This window comes from Phacochoerus africanus, chromosome 2 (assembly GCF_016906955.1).
Source record: "Phacochoerus africanus isolate WHEZ1 chromosome 2, ROS_Pafr_v1, whole genome shotgun sequence".
Classification (NCBI taxonomy): domain Eukaryota; kingdom Metazoa; phylum Chordata; class Mammalia; order Artiodactyla; family Suidae; genus Phacochoerus; species Phacochoerus africanus.
In genome coordinates, this window is record NC_062545.1 from 219,401,829 (window position 1) to 219,423,554 (window position 21,726).

The window sequence follows — 21,726 nt, forward strand, 5'->3', positions numbered from 1 at the left end:
AACAAAACCTAAAAGAACCCTTCAGAAATAGTTTACTCAGTTTGCTGATAATTTCTCTCCTTCCAGTCTTCAGTTTTTAATAGTTCTAACAAGGCAAAATGAAATTCAAAACAATTTGAGTGTTTATTGGTAAATCCTGGAGAAAGGTAAAGTTGAGGAATGGAAAGTAATGCTTCAAGTAACACTTCTGTGAAACTGGGGATTTTATTCCTATGTTCATTCTCTGTTTGACAGGAAGGAAAAAACAAGAGCTTGCTCCAAAACAGAAGGAAAAAAAAAAATGAGAGAAACTATAACTAGGTAATTAGATTAAAAAAATTTTTTTTTAATTTAAAAAAGCAGGCTGATGAATACTACCATATAAATTAGTCAAACATTTTATTATATTGTATATATTTATATCAAAAGCACAAAAAGAGTTTTATTCTGAAAACCAGGAAGATTGTGATGTTACATATGTATGATTCAGAATTCCAGTCCATTTCTATAGGTACTAAGTGCCTATCACCTCAGTTAGTTAAAACAAGGTGCAAGTGAAGCCAAGGTCACAGGTGTGACCACATGGGTCCCTTAGCATTATTTGGTTTCTCAAATTGAGACATATATTCCAAATCCCATTTAGTCATCTTCTAAATGTTTGCTACTAGCCTCAATGGGACCGAGCCAAAGACCACATCCAGTACAAATCAAAGCTCGTTTTCCTTTAAGTCAGAAGGTTAATCCTCAAGTAATAAGGACAGTATAATTAGCATTGCCATCTCATTCCAAATAAAATGAATCATCAAATATCCTGGCATATTTAAAGTGAATTATATAGGAGTAGTAAAGCTCAGAAGCATTCTATGGTAACTAAGCTAAAGAGAGGAATGACAAATGTAGTAAAAGCCATCATTACCAATAAGGACCACCAAATTCTTAGAAATAAACAGTTAGCTCTAAAAGATTTCTCTTGCCTTTTAAAAAAAAGTCCTTGGGCCATATCAGAGTGAAACAAACAATACCTATAATTTAAAAAATCAGATTATTTTTCCTATTTGTTCTTAAAGGCCATTAGTATTCTTTTAAAACTTGCTCCCTGAGAGATCCCATACTATGTCAAGTAAAGAAATTAAGAGTGAGCTTGAAGGTGATCTTATTGAAAAAAAAAATCTGTATTAGCTTTATCACTTTTTATATCATTATACATCCCTAATATTAAAATGTCAACAGTGTAAAATCAACTTCTAAGGAATCAGTTCTGAGAATACTTGGGGGTAAATTTAATATCTATATAAGATTAATATTTCAGTCAAAGATTTAACTGATGGTGCCGAAAAAACAAATGTAATATTATTTTAAGGGGAAAGACTTTGTTTTAATTTGTACCACCCAGCTTATTTAGAAAAGTAGATTATCAGCTACTGATTTATTGCTTTTAATATGATGAAATAGCAGATTTGACAGCTAAATTAGCAGGATACAAGTACATTTTTATCTTTAATCATTTTTTTGTAGAGTAGGACATGTACATATCCATATAAAAAGAGACTGTAGCATATGCCTCCTAGAATCAACCAGTTCTTGTAAACATTGCATTTGTGCAGATTTTCATACTTTGATTCCAAAATTGAGAATACTAAGATTAAAGGCAAATTTAGTAGCCAACCCCCCCCCAAAAAAGTCCAGTTTGACTTCCTGCAACATACAGTACCATTCCTCTCTTCAGAAAAGAACAAAGCAAAAAAACCCTAGCAGCACATAAAAAAAAATTTTTACAAAACCTTTCAGTACTCTTTTTTTCCCCTCCCATCAAAAACCGAACAAAAATAAAGTGCAGCACCCATAAAAGTGTCAAGAAAATAGCCAAGTTCTTCCTTTCTTGTAACAAAATATCACTTGGCTTCAGCAGTCTTAACTAAATTATACAGTGTCCATCATTTTGGGTTCATCATCTTCCTTATGTACCACTGAGTTTAAACTGCAGGGAGCTGTATTGATAGAATACTGAAGATAATCTGGATTCTGAAAAAAAAGTATAGAGAAGAAACAATGGATGATGACTAGTTTTATGCCAGTATATGTCATTGCATACTCAGTTTCACATTTTCTATTTCTGTGGTGTAGTGAAGTAGGAAAGATGGACTTTTAAGTCAGACTGGAGTTGAAACCCAAGAAGATAATGATAAAAAATAAACTATTACCACTTAATCCAAAGAGATGTGATACAGAATGATGTACGTGAAAAATAGAAATGTAATAAAAACTTTTTCCTCCCTTTTAACAAACTGTATAATTTAAATTATTCAATCATGTAAGGCTACATCATCCATGTGATTATATGTACATAGCTATTAATAATATAATTTAAAAGATAAATATGGCTTTAAGCCAGCAATGTTTTTTGTTTGTTTTGTTTTTGGCCACATTCATGGCATATGGAAGTTACTGGGCCAGGAATCAAACCTATGCCACAACCCATGCCTTGAAAACAAAGCTTACAATACTCTCTATTAAGCCTAGGCTCCAGTTTTTCATGACAGAATTTTGAGTATTAGAATTGGCTAAAGAGGTGTTCCTATTGTGGCACAGTGGTAAACGAACTGGACTAGTATCCATGAGGATACAGGTTCAATCTCTGGCCTCACTCAGTGGGTTAAGGATCTAGTGTTGCTGTGAGCTGTGGTGTAGGTTACAGATGTGGCTCGGATCCTGCATTGCTGTTGCTGTGGCGTATGCCGGCAGCTGCAGCTCGGATTCAACCCCTAGCCTGGAAACCTCCACATGCCCTGGTGCAGCCCTAAAAAGCAATTAAAAAAAAAAAAAAGAATTGGCTACAGAGATTCTCTAGAATTCATCTACCTATCTCCTTAGGAACTGAGGACATCATCATGGAGATACTTAAAAAAAAAACAATTAATATACGTAACCTGATGTACACTTCAATTCTATTGAGTAACCCATATTCTCATCTACTAACATTCTTAACACATTTCTTGTCCCAAAGAATAGTTCTGCCCAAGAGCACAAAATTGAGTGTCTTGCCCTATTTTTACCATGTGAGTCAAAAGCAGATGGAGTTCCCGTCGTGGCTCGGTGGTTAGCAAATCCAACTAGGAACCATGAGGTTGCGGGTTCGATCCCTGGCCTTGCTCAGTGGGTTAAAAGATCTGGCGTTGCCATGAGCTGTGGTGTAGGTCGCAGATGCGGCCTGGATCCTGCGTTGCTGTGGCTCTGGTGTAGGCCGGTGGCTATGGCTCTGATTCGACCTCTAGCCTGGGAACCTCCATATGCCTCGAGAGTGGCCCAAGAAATGGCAAAAAGAGAAAAAAGTAGTTTACATAGGTGAATGAGTAGTTGGAGTAGGATTAGAATATTAGCTTCATCACTTATTGTATTGACCTTAGGCAAATTACTTAACCTATAAGGAGCTTCAGTTTATTCATCCATAAATGAATGAAAAAAATCAGAGTTTTTGACAAGATCAAATGATACACCATGTAAAATTGTTTTGCAATCTATAAACTGATACAATAAAAATAGGATGTTACGTTAATCTCTTCTTTCAAATTTCCTTTCAGTTGACAACTTAGTCCCTCAAGTTGCCTCTCATCTTATCCTATTTCCCTCCAACAGGTAAAAGTGCTTCTGTACATTTAGCTGCAATCTTATCTTTTCCCTCTTATGTTTAGAACCAACAACATCCTTCAGAAGTCTCTTTTTTCCTTTGCATTCATTATGTGATATCTTAGTTTTCAGAAGTTTATATATTGGACTTGACAATGACTTAGTCATAACATTCCTTTGGAAAGACTGCATCCCTGTGGGCTATTTCTCACAGAACTGAAGAGAAAAGCACTCTGTTTAAATAATATTGACAGAATCTATAGCACAAAATGAGGGGGAATATTGCTTACATGTCTAAGGGGTAATTATTAATTATTTAAAAATTAGACCTGATTATTTCCATCCTTGAGAACAATATTTTTGGGTGAGTCAAGATATTGCAAAATCTCAATTCCTACCACTTTGAGATTTAAAAATAAATATAGGGCTCTCACATTTTCTTTTGAATGAAGTACACTGTGTAGACAAGAGACTAAACTGGCTAAAGCTAGTCCTAAAATCTTGGGGCCTGACAATGAGAAAATGAGAGGTAACTGGTTCATTTCAAGTTCTATCAAAACCAAAATGGACAGCAACTTTCTTGTAATCCTAAATAGTATTGGGCAGACCAGTGCTCCAACCTCCTCTTCTTTTTGACATAAATTATTTCATGCTAGTGACTTTTTTTTTTTTTTAAGGGCTGCAGCTGTAGCATATGGAGTTTCCCGGGCTAGGGGCTGAATTGGAGCTGCAGCTGCCAGCCTATGCCACAGCCACAGCAACACCAGATCTGAGCTGCAGCTTGTGGCAATGTTGGATCCTTAATTCACTGAGCAAAGCCAGGGATTGAACCTGCATCCTCATGGATACTAGTTGGGTTCTTAACCCACTGAGCCACAACGGGAACTCAAGACAGTTTTATCTTAATCTAAAAGGAGACTTCCAAGATGCTCTAACAGTTGGCCAATATTACCAGAAATTATTGTTTAACAAGTACATTAATGTGTACTAAAATGTTGCATCTGGTAGGCAACACCAATGTTTAAAGATAATACTAATAAACTCATGCAACAGATTACCTTGGTTACTACTTGTACATATGTTTTGGAGCTAACTCATCTTACTAAATTCTTATCAGTACATTTCTACTCAAAACAAGATGTTCTTCAGGAGCTATCTTGAGAAATTTATGATTGAGATGATCAATAGCTACTATCTGCCCTTAAGAATGCTTAGGTAGACCTCATCTTCTATTTATTTATTTATTTATTTTTCTTTTTAGGGCCGCATATGTGGCATATGGAGGTTCCCAGGCTAGGGGCTGAATGTGAATTGTAGCTGCTGGTCTACACCACTGCCACAACTACGTCAGATCTGAGCCATGTCTGCAACCTACACCACAGCTCACGGCAACGTTGGATCCTTAACCCACTGAGCAAGGCCAGGGATAGAACCTGTGTCCTCATGGATTCTAGACAGATTCATTTCTGCTGAGCCACAAGGGGAACTCCTCATCTTCTCTATATTTAAAGAAGTGGAACTTTGGGTGTCTCTCTAAATATTTAAGAAATGGACAAAATTTAGTGCCAAAACATGGCATGAAATGGCACTCAAGAATTACCTTCTGAGACAAGATATTTTAAAATGACCACACACATATAATGTATAAGAAGAGTACACCAAAAGAACAAAAATTATGTGAACACATTTATAAAGTAAATATTTACTTTCCCAACTTACCTGTGGTAAGGATTCTAATAAACCTATAGATCCAACACCAGAATGGGGAACATGATTCTGAACTGTAACAGGTTGAAAACTTGGTGACTGAGAATAAAGTCTGACTCTTGACTTGAACGCTTCAAGTTCATTTTTGAAAGCTTCAAAATAACCTTCTTCCTCTGCCTAGAAAACACAAAAAATACTGTTTTTTTTTTCAAGACTTCCAGACCACACATAACGAAAACCAATTTTGTAACAAGCATTAGGCCTGAAGTGGAAGAGGTGAAGGAGATGAATAGTTAATAGAAACCACCCAGATCCCTGTCAGATTTCTGAAAACTACCTGTTTTTATATGAATATTAAAGATAACTTTGTTCCATTTTCCTCTGCTTCAGCAAAATGAAACCAACTAAAAAGAAACAATTGCTCTTACACATACACACAAATGTCATCAAAGTAGGCTTCCTTTGTATTTCTCTTGATTTATCTGTACTTTTGACAGGATACATTTAATCTCTTGCATTCTTCTCTCCTCTTCCCACTGCCAAGCAACAGCCAAGGGATAGTCTTTAAACTTTCTAACTCTCCGTCAATTAATGAGGAGGCACTATATTACCTGTTATCAGTTAATCTCTGACCCTTAAAATCAGAGATTAAACTCAGTATTCAACTTCGCTATGAAAATATCTTGGTGTTTTAGTTAAGCAAGAACCTTCTTTTTAAGATGGAAAGAAAAAAGAATGATGAGGTATGTTGAGGGGGGTAATTCCCTCCAATGATGTATATAATATAAGCAAAATTCTTTTTTTGTTTTTTCTTGGCCGCACCTGTAGCCTATGAAAGTTCTTGGGCCAGGGATCAAATCTGAGCTGCAGTTGTGACTTACACTATAGCTGTGGCAATGCAGGATCCTTAACCCACTGCACTGGGCCAGGGATCAAATCCGTGCAGTTGTGGAGACAATGCCAGATCCTTAACCTGCTGTGCCACAGTGGGAACTCCTAATATAAGAAAAATTCTTGATGCAAAACATGCTTTTGGCAGTAGTCTCCATTTATAAATGTTTCCTTTGCAGATTAAAAAAAAAAGTGAAATAGAGCATATCCAATACAACAGAATATAGGTTTTAAGTTCAAGTGGTGAAAAACATTTTGTCAAAGTCTCATTCTTCAATATCACTGGACCTCTTTGTCTGCAGTGCTGTTTTTCCTTTAATATAGATTAGGTTGTATAACTGGATTAAAACCTATGGATTAGTTATCAGCATCAATATCTGTACAAATGTAAAATGCTCTGTGCGGCCATTCTTTTTAATCATTTCCTTAATTATATTACAGCATTTCACTTCAGTCAATATATGGTACTTGTGTAGACATATGGAATGTGAGCCTTTATACCCAAAAGTTATCCTTCTGAAATGGTTATACAACAAACCATTAGAACAATCAAATGGCAAAATTGGTAACCTTACTGCATGCCAAAGACCTAAGGATCTGGCTCTAGAAAGACCTGATTTTTATTTTATTAAGTAACCTATGGGTCACCTGCTCAATTTCTCTATGCTAATTTCTTCATTTTAAAAAAAGAGATAGGAGTTGCCATTGTGGCACAGCAGAGAATCCAACTGGTATCCATGAGGAATGTGGGTTGGATCCCCGGCCTTGCTCAGTGGGTTGGGGATCCGGCATTGCTGTGGCTGTGGTGTAGGCCTGTGGCTGTGGCTCCAATTCAACTCATAGCCTGGGAACTTCATGTGCCGCAGATGCGGCCTTAAAAAAAAAAAAAGAAAAAGAAAAAAAAGGAAATACTAAACCTCATAAAATATTATAAGGATTTAACGAGTTAAATCCATGTAAAATGTATATATCCATTTAAACGGATTAATCCATGTGAAATGCTTAGAATACCTGGCACAAAGTAAGCACTCCATGAAATTTTTTCTTAACTAAAAAAAGAAAAAATTATTAAGACTTCAGAGCTCTTCAGTTCTATTTTGTCAAAGAAAATTTCAAAGACTATATATAGTTTGGCTATGTTCCATTATCTTATTAAGCACTAGTTCAAACATAGCCATTAATGTAAGGAAAAGGAAAGCATGCTGTTTTGTTTTTTTTTTTAAATGCCTATTGTCAAGTGAAAATTTAGAAGAGTTATCAGAAGCCTAGCCAAAATACCAACTCAATCATTTACTTATTAAAAATACTGTTTGGGGAAAATTTCCTATTTTAATAGTAGAAGGTAGAACTACTGCCATTCTGGCAAAAATTTTTAAATTTAAAAATATAGTGTTTTCCTCTATTCGTAAAAGGAAACATGTTCATTGTAATATATGAAAAAGAAAAAGGAAATCATTCATAATTCTCCCACCCAAGTATAATCATAAGCTTTTGGTGTATATCCTTCTATTTGTGTATGCTAAATGTATCATATATTTTAAAAAGAGCATGTAAACTATGCACAATTTCTTGGGCAAAAACTCCACTATGTACCCTCAAAAATTAGGAAATAGATCATTACTAGTATCTTAGAGATAATTTCAAAGAGCTTTCCATCTCTCTCTTTGAAGTTAACATTGTCATCACTTGTCTTTTTTTTTGGCCATGCCTGCAGCATGAGGAAGTTCCGAGGCCAGGGATCAGACCTGTGCCATAGCAGTGACAATGCCAAACCCTTAACACTTAGGCCGCCAGGGAACTCCTATCATAACTTGTCTTAATCCACTCCTTTGCCTCTTCAGTTTTACCACTTATGTATCCCTCAATAATATAGTGTTTAGTTCTGCTTGTTTTTGAACTTTATAAAAAATATAAAACATTAAAAAAATGACACCAGATAATATCATTCTAAGACTTGTTTTTTTATCCATACCAATGTTGATTAGTATATTACCAAAAGACTATACCACAATTTATTCACTCTGTAAACAGACATCTGGGTGTTCCCAGACTTTGTGCTATTATGAATTCTAGGAGGTACATATATATACACAAGAATTTCTCTAGGGTGCAGTTCTTAAGGGTCTCAGGACTCCTTCACACTCTTGAAAATTACTGAGGAAGCTAAGAATTCTTGTTTATGTAGGCTATGTCTATCAATATTTATGTGAGGCAGAAATTAAAACTGAGGAATTTAAAAAATATTAACTGAAATATAACAATAACAAATCATTATATGTTAACATTTCTATTAAAAAAAACACAAAAAACTATTTCTGAAACAATTTAGTGAGAAGTCTGGCTTAATAGAAGATAGCTGGATTTACACATCTGCTTCTGTATCAATCTATGCTATACATTTAGGAAAGAATGAGAGTGAAAATGGCAAATAGCATCTTATTATTATGAAAATAGTTTTTTTTTTGTTTTTTTTTTTCTCTTTCTTTTTTGGCCACCTCGAGCATATGGAGTTCCCAGGCCAGGGATCAGATCTGAGCTATAGTTGTGACCTATGCCACAGCAGCAGCACCACAGTAGCAGCAACTCTGTATTCCTAATCTATTGTGCTGGGCTGGGATTGAACATGTGTCCCAGCACTACAGAGATACTGATGATCCTGTTGTGCCACGGCAGGGCCTCCTGAAAGGGTCTTTTTTTAAATTTTTTTTATTTTTTTGTCTTTTTGCTATTTCTTGGGCCACTCCCACGGCATATGGAGGTTCCCAGGCTAGGGGTTGAATCAGAGTTGTAGCCACAGGCCCACGCCAGAGCCACAGCAATGCGGGATCCGAGCCGCGTCCGCAACCTACACCACAGCTCATGACAACGCCAGATCGTTAACCCACTGAGCAAGGGCAGGGACCAAACCCGCAACCTCATGGTTCCTAGTCAGATTCGTTAACCACTGCGCCACGACTGGAACTCCCTGAAAGGGTCTTGAAGACCCTTGAGTGTCCCTGGACCGCATGTTGAGAAATTTTTCTCTATGGTATATATCTAGAAGAATTTTGGTATTAGCACTTGTCTTATTCAGTTTTACAAGGAAATTTTCCAAAGTGGTGATATCAATTTAAACTTCTACAGGCAGTGAATATGAAGTCTTATTGCTCTACTTCTTGTGCAACTTTTAAATTATTAACCTAATGAGTGTGAAATGTTACTTAATCTTTTTGGACTTAGCTTTTTTTTTTAATATAGCTGACATCATCCTGAATATATAAATATGTATCACTTCTTTTGACTTTATAGCAAAGCATTTTATCAGATCAGTACAAATTCTTCACATATATAATTTTGATGGCTGCACAATATTGTGTACCACAGGTTTTTTTTTTTTTTTTTAAATCATTCCTCTAATTTTTCTGAATACATACATTCATTTCAATGGGTCTCAATTTCACATAAATACTACAATAAACCTCTTGTATAGTTGCCTTAGATCTAAATTAGCATGAAAACAGTAATGTAATTTTCCTTCATTATAAAATCTATAGAATTTAGCCTGTGGCACTCTGGTTGGATGGTTTCCTTTGATGTGTATGGACAAGAGGTCTCAGCTAAAGCCAAACCTTTCCATTTAATAATATCAAACAGCTACTTACTTTGGCTTTCTGGAAAAATAAACGAAAACATCCTCTTGGATCCACATTACAGTTTTTGGCCATTTCCATAATAAACTGCATTACAACAGCTTGATGTGCTATTTGTTCCATTAGAGCCCCTTTCTGAAAATAAATACGTTAAAATTATAAGAAATAGCTTTGGAAGTATATTTAATGTTGTGATTACTATTTGGATTTTTAAAATGCGGTTTTAAATAGGTTAAAAAGAAAAAGGTATGGGAATAAGACAGATGGAAGGATAGGGAGGCAGGAAAAGCTCACTTGAAAAAAATTTCCCTAATCTAAGTGAAATAACTAAAGAAAAATTATAACAGTCAACTAAAGTAGATATGAAAACAAAATTGTAATTCCATTTAATGACCTTTCTGCTTTCAATTAAAGTAATGCAAAACAAACAAACAAAAAAACCAACCAAACAAAAAAGTAAATCAGAATTCCACCAAGGTTCCCAGAAATTTTAAGTTTCACACAATACCTGTTCTGCTTCTAGATGAAAACACCATAAAATAAGATACTTAGCAGTTTCTTCACATACAAGGTATGGATTGTCAGACAAAAATCTCTGACTATCATCCCATCGACTTAACATACCTGTAAAAAAAATGAATTAAATCATCAATGTCAAAAATTTTCCTCCTGTAAGCAAAGAAATGGTTTTTTTTCGGTCTTTTGTCCTTTTTTAGGGCCACGCTTGCGGCATATGGAGGTTCTCAGACTAGGGGTCTAATCAGAGTTGTAGCTGCCGGCCTACATCACAGCTACAGCAACGCCAGATCCCAGCTGTGTCTGCAACCTACACCACAGTGCACAGCAATGCTGGATCTTTAAACCCACTGAGTGAGGCTGGGGATCGAACCCGCAACCTCATGGTTCCCAGTCGGGTTCGTTTCCACTGTGCCATGATGGGAACTCCAAGAAATGGTATTTTAAAATGATCCTCTATAAAGACAACTCATATTACCACAGCAATATGATATGGGAAAAGAGCAAATGAAGAGGGATTATAAAGCATCCTCATGGATCCTAGTCTGGTTTCTTACCACTGAGCCATCAAGGCAACTGTGAATAAGTAATACTGAATCTCTTGAAATTATCTGTACTTACTTTAGTCCAGGATGACCAGCCATCTCTATTTGCCCAGGACTTCAGGCATTCCCCAAATGCAGGACTTATGGCTTTACACCACTCAACCTACTTTAGCTTGACAAATTATTTGATATAAAACTTGCTGTGAATTTTGAAAGCTATTTCCAATGAACTGAATTATCATAGAAATTTTATAAGGCTATCTCAATACTTTGGCAATAAATTTTTCCTCTAGATGCAAAATGAATTTCTATATATTAAAGTCCCACATCAGGAAACGTGTAAAAACAAAACTGAGGACAAACGTCTTCCTGAGAAATAACACAACAACATATGGAAATCAATTGAAAATAAATGATTTTTCCTCACTTAAAAATTTATTAGAAAGCATTTTAGTGTTTCTCATAAAGAGTTTTACAAGCTTTATAGAGTTATTTTACCAACATCTTGGATATAGTGAGTAGATCACTTTAAATTCTGAGAAACAGAATCATTTAAGTTACTTTAAACTACTCAAACTATAAAGAATCTAATTAATAACTTCTAAGGCTCAGATCTAAAGAAACCATAATCTTATTTGTCATACCCAGCCATAAAATAAATCTGATATAGCAATTTAATTTAACAAAAGCCTTGCCTTTATTATACTTTTTTTTCTCTTTTTTTCTTTTTACAGCCGCACCTGTGGCATATGGAAGTTCCCAGGCTAGGGTTGAAATCCAAGCTGCATCTGTGACCTACACCACAGCTTGTGGCAATCCCGAATCCTTAACACACTGAGCAAGGCCAAGGATCAAACCTACATCCTCACAGACACTGTGTCGGGTTCTTAACCCACTGAGCCATAGCAGGAACTCCTACTACACATCTGAAGCGGTGATATTTTCAACTCTATTTACCATCCATAGAGAGATCACTCCTTCTCCTGTTTACAACTCCATGGAAACACGTGACTCACTCAGGTACCAAAATGCTATCTATTTTGGTCTCTTTTGCAGGAAAGAATAAATGAAAGGGTTAGTGACACTTGTAGGGGCCATGACAAAGAGTGTCATTAAACATTAAAGTTTTTAAACTACTTAATACCAGAGCCAAAATTAGCACTTGAGGATGATGATGGCTTTTTCTTTACCTGAGAAGTAATTGTCAACACTTGATTTCAAGAACACATACCAAATTATTATGAGATTGAGAAATTACATTATAAGTAGTCCATATAGATCTCTGTGGGAAGTGTACGGAATTTTATGAACAAAATAGATCAAGAGAATGGCTCAGTGGGACAGAACACAACTGAAATCACAACTTTTATCTTGGAATTTATAAACAAACTTAAAAACAAATGGAGAGTAACACAATCTAGCATAATGACTCTAGGACTAAACTGCCTAGGTTGGAGCATCAGCTTTACCACTCACTCTACCTTGGGCAAATCCCTTTTATACCTCTATGCTTCCATTTCCTCATCTGCAAAACAGGGCTAAAAATAGTACCTAACTCAGAATTGTTGTAAAGATTAAAGATTAAAGGAGTTAATATTTAAAAAGCATGTAATAAAACAGTGCCTGACAGAGAGTACACACTTGATAAATGGTAGTTCTTATTAATACAATATGAACTATCATTCATTTATCAAATATTAAGTAATCCTTTGGTTAAGAATAATCTAGTCTTTTAAAGTAGCCAAACGACTTCTCTGTGTGCTTAAAAAAATTACTCTGACAAATTAGGAGTTCCTGTCATGGCCTAGTGGTTAATGAATCCGACTAGGAACCATGAGGTTGCAGGTTCGGTCCCTGCCCTTACTCAGTGGGTTAACGATCCGGCGTTGCCATGAGCTATGGTGTAGGTCGCAGACTTGGCTCGGATCCCGCGTTGCTGTGGCTCTGGCGTAGGCCGGTGGCTACAGCTCCGATTCGACCCCTAGCCTGGGAACCTCCATATGCCGCGGGAGCGGGGGCCCAAGAAATAGCAAAAAGACAAAAAAAAAAAAAAGCTTATTAACATACTACCAATAAAAAAAACTGTTTGCTAAATTAATACATTATACTTCTCAGTAGCATTTTCACTCAAGTAGTTATCACATTGCTTATAATTCTTAGAACAAAGCATTCTATTTCCTCACTGCCTTTGTACATGCTGTTGTTATTGCCTTGCTTCCCTTATCTACATGAAAAACTCCTATATGTTCCTCATAATCTAGTTCAGATGTTACCTTCTCTGGGAAGCCTTCACTTGCATTAACATCATCTCATCACTTTTCCCCAATATAGAAAATTATTTTTCAGTTTTCTGAATACATATTTCTATTACATTATTTATTATAAAGTAATTCTATTATTTATCTGAATAACAATTCAAAGATCTGATGAGTTATATAGCATTACATCCCCACACCTGAAAAAAAAATGAATGCTGATCTTACAAATGTAAGATAATCAGATACCAAGGAAGCAAAAATGAAAAAAAGACAAAAACAAAGATTAGTTGGGAAATGGAAAGAATCTATGGAGTAAAAAAGACCATGTCTTACAGGGCAGGATTATATAACAATAAATTGAATTTTGCATTTCTTCACAATTCAGTTTACTCTTTTACTCTATTTTTTCAAGACCAAAAAAAAAAAAAAAACCCAACAGTCTAAAACAAGAGCTATACAACTGTGCCAGAAGTAGCTACATAACTGGAGTTTGTCAATTACCTTCTTTTTGGTCCCCATTTTATAAATCCATTTTTTGTACACATTTATAACACCAAATATCACAAAAGAAGGAAACTCATGTAGTAGACTTACCAAAATGTCTGATTTTTTGCTCATATTTCTGCATAAATGATTTTGATTTATCTTCATCTTCTGTTTCTTTTCTTTTATCTTGATTAATAAAACTCTTAAGGAAAAAATGGAGTTAAAAATCAGATTTTATATTCTAATTGGATCTCTTTTCTCAGATACTGAATGCCTAGCAATCCTTTTATAGAGACTATAAAAGTGATACAGTAAACTGATACTATAACATTAAATTCATCTGTAAAAAATCTATGAAGAATTAAAATGTTCTTGTAATGGAATTTCATTAGTCTTATTTTAAAATGATATATGTGCAAAAAATGATATAATTATTTTAGAAATCACACAGAAAAACAAATGAATTAAACTTTTGTACAACTGAATTTCCCTATAAAAAGCAGGTATAGAAAGATCCTTTGCATGTGTAATTATGTTCTGCATTATTCATTTCCATTAAATATTTTCAACTCTAAGCTCTGGAGTTCTTGCTGGAAACAAATTCAAAGCTTATAGAGAATAAAATATATTTACTATAAACTCTTTGATAAGACAAAATCTAAAATAGATCTTTGTTTTGAACTTTTTTTTTTTAGGAGAGGCCAAAGAGCTTTATTCTGAAATCAAGCACACATTTCTATTAGGGAAGTGCTTATTTCCAGCTAAGTAAGTCATAAAACAGACCAAGATGAAGTTTTTATCTGGCCATAAAAACTGGCAGAACAGTTTCTCAGAACATTCTGTAATCACATTTAAACCTTGAGATCATCACTGCCAAAAATGAAAACCAAAAACTAGCTGTCAGTTTGCAATCAGGAAGCACACAAGTTTACATATTTCAAAATAAAAGCTTTTCTCCTTTATGTATTCTGCTATCTAGACCAGCACTGTCCAATAGAAATATAATCCAAGTCACAAATGTAATTTAAAGTTTTTTATCAGCCACATTAAAAAGCAAAAAGAAACAGATGAAACTAACAACATACGTATTTAACCCAACATATCCAGCATATTATCATTTCAACATGAAAGCAATACAAAAAAATTAATAATGAAAATATTTTACTTTTTTTGGTACTAAGACATTGGAATCTGGTGTGTATTTTACACTTACAGCACATCTCAATTCGGACTAGCCACATTTCAAGCGCTCAATAGCACATGTGGCTAGCGGCTATCGAGTTGGACAGCGCAGATCTAGACCAGTCCTCTCAAGTCTCAAGCTCCCAGACAAAATCAATGTACGATTTTGAGCAAATGACTGGAACATAAAGATAGTCCTAATTAATGTGTGGTATAAATGTAGACTATCTTAGAACCTAAGTTTAAAAAAAAAACAAACAATTAAAAGCAAAGACAAATAAAAATATTTTCTTTGTGACCACTGTGTAAACAGAAGAGACATTAACTTTATAAAACAAAGAAATGCTGTTTTGACCATAAAAAAAAGTTTTGAGGTACAAATGCAAACCAGAAATAATACTTAAAAAAAGACATATCCCTTAGAACAATATATACAGAGATAGCACATCATTCAGATAAAGAATGATCTTGTTGAAGGTGGAGAAAAATATATAAATTGGTACAAACACGGAAAAAGTCTAGAAAGACATGACTCACTGTTAACAGTGGTTATCTCTGGGAAATGGAAATGGAGGTGAAGGAAGCCTTTCAATTCTATTTTACACACTTTTTTTCCCAAGAAGCATTTTGTTTATTACTTTATTGCCATTAAAGAATAAAGTGCTGATAGGGTTAGTGGTATTGCACATTTACCTATGTGTGTATTACTTAGTCCTGTAGAACTAAAGCTGGTCCAGGGAAAGAAATTTAAGGTGCTTAAGAGCAGGGAATTGAGAGTGGGTGCCAGAGCAGAAATATGTAGTGTTACAGACTACGTCTAGAGCATAATAATGTTTAAAGGTAAAGTGAATGTGGACTTAGAAGAGAATAAGCAGTCTACTCTTGAAGCTTGAGAGTTAAATTTAGTACAAATAGAAAGAAGTTCTACTTTACACATTAGTTGAAAATGACTGAATTTCTTTTTTTTTCTTTTTTTTGTCTTTTTTTTGTTGTTGTTGTTGTTGCTATTTCTTGGGCCGCTCCTACAGCATATGGAGGTTCCCAGGCTAGGGGTTGAATCAGAGCTGTAGCCACCGGCCTACGCCAGAGCCACAGCAACGCGGGATCCGAGCCGCGTCTGCAACCTACACCACAGCTCACGGCAACGCCAGATCGTTAACCCACTGAGCAAGGGCAGGGACCGAACCCGCAACCTCAGCGTTCCTAGTCGGATTCGTTAACCACTGCGCCACGATGGGAACTCTGAAAATGACTGAATTTCATTGCCCATTTCTTTTTCAGATACAAAAGTCAAAGAATAAGGCCTAGGAGTTCCCGTCGTGGCGCAGTGGTTAACGAATCCGACTAGGAACCATGAGCTTGTGGGTTCGGTCCCTGCCCTTGCTCACTGCGTTAGGGATCCGGTGTTGCCATGAGCTATGGTGTAGGTTGCAGACTTGGCTCGGATCCCACGTTGCTGTGGCTCTGGCATAGGCCGGTGGCTACAGCTCCGATTCGACCCCTAGCCTGGGAAACTCCCTATGCCGTGGGAGTAGCTCTAGCAAAGGCAAAAAGACAAAAAAAAAAAAAAAAAAAGAATAAGGCCTACTGGGGAGTTCCCCCATTGTAGCTCAGTGGTTAACCAACCCGACTAGTATCCATGAGGATGTAGGTTTGATCCTTAGCTTCGCTCAGTGGATTAAGGATCTGACATTGCAACAAGCTGTGGTGTAGGTAGAAGACACAGCTTGGATCCCACCTTGCTGGGGCATAGGCTGGCAGCTACAGCTGATTTGACCCCTAGCCTGGGAACCTCCAAATGCTGAGGGTGCGGCCCTAAAAAGACAAAAGACAAAAAGCAAACAAAGAATAAGGCCTATGTAATCCAGTGAGAAAAAGAAGACTGTTCTTAATAACCTGGCATAAGTATTATACTACTCTTTCAGTAATAACGCTTGTAACACTAAGTCCAAATTACTGTGGGGTTTACTAAATACATACTGGCAAGTGATAGTGAGAGACTTTGTTTTGTTTGATAAATCTGGTAACTATATGTTAGTGTTAGAAAACCAAAAGTGAGCCCATAGAACAGCAATATCAGAAGGGGCTCATAACATCTGAGCTGCACCTCATGCCAGACCCTATGCTACCTGCTTTTAAGACATTATTTAGTCTTCATACCCACTCTATACATTTGAGGAAACTGAGGCTTAGAGAAGTTAAGAGACTTGCCCAAGGTCACAAAGCCAGCATGTGACAAAGTCGAGATTTTAGGCAGTATGACTCTAAAACCCACACTTACACTCAGTATGTTACATCGCAGCCACATAACTGGATTAAGGACTACCCACATTAGATACTACTAGGAATATAGGTTTATGTAACAATAGTTCTCCTAAACTGTCAAAAATGAATACTGTTTACAGGATTCTGTTGCTTTGTTATCAGATATGCACAACCGATTTGTACAACTTCAGTTATTCTTTCTTTCATTGTAGTTCAATAAAAGGTGGTACCTTATTAAAAACATCCTTGCTAATGGCATCCATGTTCCAGAGACACATTCTCTCTCTTTGTACTAGAGCCTCTTCTTTCTGCCGCCATTCTTCTTCCCGTTGCCGCAGTTCTGATACTGCTGTTTGTGCTTTGGCATGTTCCTGATCCAAGGACTCAGAGTTATGCAGTGCTAAGCTACCAAGTTTCTGCTGAGCTTCAGCGAGATTCCATTTGCAAGCCACAGAACTCTTCACAAACTCTTTCTGCTTCTGGCAAGCCATTTCAATTCCATGGCTATACATCTGGATAAAAAACAGGATTTTTTTTTTAAAAAGAAGTGAATAAAACAGGTACATTTATGCAACACAGTTCAATTTTCCTTTAGGCAAGGATTTCTTGACGTTTTTGGTACACAGGTATCTGGCATGCTGTGTTTTAAGTTACAATTTTATATTATAGGCCTTGTTTCACCAACTAGCTTTTTTGTTAATTTGTGCCTGTCCCCTGACAACTATCAGCAACAAGAAGCCTGGCAACTAGCACAGTGTCCTGCATACAGTGAGGGCTCAACAAATATTTGCTTTATAGTCTTCATAATCCTGAAACAGCAGAATAATGAGAACAAAAGCTTAAATCTAATTCATCAACTTATCACTCAACATGCTGAAAATCAGACCTTTAGAGTTTTGCTCTACAAGTTCTTTACTGAAAAAAAACTTTTTATTTATAAGTAATCATTTTTTCATTTCTATGTTCTCTCTGTATTATACCAATCCTTGTTAATCTGAGTTCTTATTGGAAATTTCTATTTATAATTGACTATATCAAATAGATATCCTTTAACTTAATCCTAATCAAAACAAGCAAGGTTATTTTTTTTAAAAAGTCACAATTTTACTCTAATCTAGTCCCTTATCTGCATCACCATTCAGGCCCTTATAATTTCACATTTTAAATATATAAATTCAGCCCTTCTCATCTCAAACCATTCTGTACTCTACTAGACTTTGAGTGCTCTCTCCAAGAAACAAATCTGATAATTATACTCATTTTTAGAGCTTTGGGATAAAGTGCAAATTCTGTGGCATGGCATGGTCTCACTTCCTATTATGTTTCTGGATTCAGCTCTAGTTACTCTTCTACTTGTTCACTTATTCTTTCCATCCCCCTACTTCAATGTGGCAACCCTCCTTTACTCCATCCCCCCGAACTCCCATCTCCATCCATTCCAGATTCTGGCATCACATCCCTTCCATCCTTTCCTGTCCTTCTCCACCCAAGTTATGCAGACTTCTATAGTGGTGTTTTCACACAATATAGTGCTCATTTGTTTACCTGACTATTAGCCTCTTGAGGGGCTGGAGTTCAATAAATCTTATATAAATACATGACTCTTGACTTCTTGGAACAGACAAGCAGTATTAAAGAATTCTAAGGCAAGTACCCCCTGCAAGGGCCCTCCTTCTTAGCCGAGTCTTTAGGCAAACTTAGATTTCTACTGCAACAAATGTGCTGTTGCTATTCAGATGTTTTAGTTACTCATTTAGCAGGTCTGGAGCCCAGGTACTACATAGTTGTAACCAACCAAGTTAAGTATTTATTTTTACTTTTTGCTATCTTAGAATAGGATCAAGAATAACTGTAGACTAGTTATGTTTAAGAAGGGATCAGAAAAAGGAGAAAAATGAAGCTATAAAATATAATTTGTACGAAAAGACAAAGAAGTACGAAGGAAGACAAGGACACATTGAAATATCTCGCATTTTCAAATTATGTGGGAACAAATTCTCAAATCAAACATAGAAGTCTTATTTCCAAATTCTAAAATAATTTAGGTTTAAATTCTCTACAGACTACACAGACAATGTTTGGGCATTTGAGCAAACTATCCAATATAAATGGAGATGACTAATTATATTTTAATGAACTTAGATTCGAAAAAGAAAATGTTGGCATTTAGGTCTATTAATGTAAAAAAAGTCTAACAGAACTTTTCATGAAAATTTCCAAACAGGATCTCTTAAGTTTTAAACTGCCTTTACATTAACTGAATCTCAGAACTATGCATCACATGTGACATTAAAATGTCTAGATTCCCCATATATGGTAGAAATAAACCAAAGCTGTTTTTATGTTTATAAAATGAATTAAACATTTTACTCCTTCCAAGTATTCCAACAGAAAAACTTAAGTCCTAAAATTTAAAACCAGTAAGGCACATAAGTAGGTTTGTTATAAATACATGAATTAATTTAGGATTAGCAGTCATTTTGCAAATTTTACCACCATTCAGAGGTAGTTTCGGCCAAATAAAGTTTTACTTTACATCACAGTATGAGCAGTGCAGTAGGTGGGAAGAAATACTACCATGTGTAGGAAGTGGATTCTAGTTTTAATCCTGTCAATGACTAGCTATAGGGTTTCAGGGAAATCACTTTTAAAGAAAGAGATAAGCCTATTCATTTTTAAAATTCCTTTCAGCTAAATAAGCTTATAATTCCAAATGCATAAATAAAAGTAACATACAGCTATTTTTAAAATTCAGAGTTTCTCTTAAGTTACTGTTTAGATCCAACCACAATCCACTGAAATTCTTGAGGCCTTTCTATCCTCTCCATATGCCTTCAAAATTGACAATGGTAATTGCTGTTCATTCTTTTTCTCTCTCTGTAACAGATTCACTATGTGCTCATATAACACATTTTGTATATAAAGATGACACCAGTGATCCATAATTAGTGGGTGACTACTGACCTATCAACTCTCATTCTGTCCTCCTAAAAAATGTCTTGTACATTCCCAGCGACTGGCTGAAGTACAGCCTGTGGTTATGAAACAGCATTTTTCTCTGTGCAGCCAACTAATCCTGAGAGCTGGGCATAGGATCGATGATCTTACACTTATTGGAAAACGATTTAAATCACTCATTTTCATTAAGAGCTAGCAAGATGAGTCCGGAGTAAAACTGTATTAATTCAGTTAAGCCCTCAGGGATCCCATTTTGCAAGAAGCCTAGAGGGCAGACACCTACAATTCGTTTCAGTGAGTTTAGTCCAGTGATCCTGAAATATACTTCAAAAACATACTCCAGGACAAAGTGACAGGAACAGTAAGCACTGCCTAAGACAAGACCCAGGAAAACCCTAAATGATAGTATATCACATCCAGATAATTTTCAGAGGAAAGAAGGCTGGGCTGAAAACCACAAGCAGTTTCAGGGATCTGAGTAAGTCTGAAGGAAAAGGCAAATGCGTGCCTTTATGTTTTTACTTCAGAATGGTATGAAACAAAACCAAAATCATAATCATAAGGGGGAAATGGTCACGCCAATCAGTGAGCATGATTTACGCCATCAAAAGCCGAGTTTTACAGAATTTGCTCAGATGTCAAAAGTCAGTGAAATAAATTGGATCGGAAACGTTTATGTCAGGAGCTCGACCATTCGCTGTTCTCATCAACTGTATATTAGAGCCGTCAACAGAATAAAGTACTCGGATAAATGCAGGTACAAGAGGACAAAGGGTCAGTGTTATAGCGTGAACCGACCTAAATCTGCTGCTGTCAAAAGGCGGGTGACGGGGAGTAACTTCTTCCAAGGGTGAGAAATTAGCCAAGGTGAAAAAGGTGTGCGTGGAGGTTGGAAATAAATGGCCAGCCCCTCTTCGAAGACCTCAGTAGACGCTACAAAGCGATGGGATGGAATCAGGCCCCCGGCGCCCGGGGTGGGGGAAGTGGGGACTCAGAACAGGGCACAGGAGAGGGTCGCAGGGACAGATAACTCTGGGGGCCTGGTGACGGAACCTCCTCATCCCCTCCGCAGAACGCGGGCCCCTTCTCACCTGGGAGCCGCCGCCGGGCAGCTGCAGGCAGCGGGGAGAACCAGGGGACACATCCAAGTCACTCTCTTCCTCAGCCTCACCTCCTGCCCGAGGGAGGCTCCAAGGTCCTGGCGGCGGCCACGGCTGCTCCATGTCCTGCTGCCCACAGCCCCACAACCTCTACTGCCGACCGACTTAGCGTTAGTGGAACCTACTGCGCGGTGCCAGCCGCCCCAGCCGGCGGGGGCCGTTACCCAGAATCCCTTGGCAGGCCGCGACGCCGACGCAAGCCCAGTACTAGCCCAGGCAGCGCCACAGGCAGACGGCGGAAAAAGACTGACTCCACCTGAAACGTCATTTCCGGATTAGAAGGCGGAGCCTTCCCAGGCCCCTCCCAGAGGTGCGTCCCGAGGCCTGCGAGTAGGGGGTTTTGTCTGGAACTCAGTTTTGTTAAAAACTCTCTTCTCTGAAGCCTTTCAGCGCTGCTGGTTTACCCTTAACGGCGCTGTGGGTAGTGTAGTATTAAATATTTATCTGGAGTTTCTTACGCAGTAAACGGTGGGTCCTAGAGGCCCGGGGGGGGGGGGTGCTCGGACCAAATGTTACCCGCTTTGTG

The 21,726-nt window shown here is 36.9% G+C and overlaps 1 protein-coding gene across 2 annotated transcripts; it reads right to left on the reverse strand.

The window, feature by feature from the left end:
- Positions 1–361: 361 nt before the first annotated feature.
- On the reverse strand, positions 362–21,446 carry CDC37L1 (cell division cycle 37 like 1, HSP90 cochaperone). Of its 2 annotated transcripts, XM_047767688.1 has the most exons (7): positions 21,132–21,446; positions 17,313–17,594; positions 13,744–13,837; positions 10,339–10,454; positions 9,843–9,965; positions 5,323–5,487; positions 362–2,001 (listed from the first exon to the last, which is right to left on the reverse strand). In XM_047767688.1, exons 1-7 carry the CDS (start codon positions 21,261–21,263, stop codon positions 1,900–1,902), a joined length of 1,014 nt encoding a protein of 337 aa, XP_047623644.1. In that variant the 5' UTR covers positions 21,264–21,446; the 3' UTR covers positions 362–1,899. The 2 variants fall into 2 exon arrangements, with proteins under 2 accessions (XP_047623644.1, XP_047623643.1); XM_047767687.1 differs by lacking the exon at positions 362–2,001 and having other exon boundaries at positions 5,072–5,487; positions 21,132–21,430.
- Between the last annotated feature and the right edge of the window lie 280 nt (positions 21,447–21,726).

What these genes read in the sequence shown, in the direction of transcription:
- CDC37L1 (XM_047767687.1), bottom strand. Translation starts at nt 21,263, where the DNA reads ATGGAGCAGCCGTGGCCGCCGCCAGGACCTTGGAGCCTCCCTCGGGCA. An exon ending in TGCCCGGCGGCGGCTCCCAG is followed by an intron (nt 17,595 to 21,131) that starts GTGAGAAGGGGC and finishes TTTTTTATCCAG; the next exon opens with ATGTATAGCCATGGAATTGA. An exon ending in TTCATCTAGAAGCAGAACAG is followed by an intron (nt 9,966 to 10,338) that starts GTATTGTGTGAA and finishes ATTTATTTTCAG; the next exon opens with AAAGGGGCTCTAATGGAACA.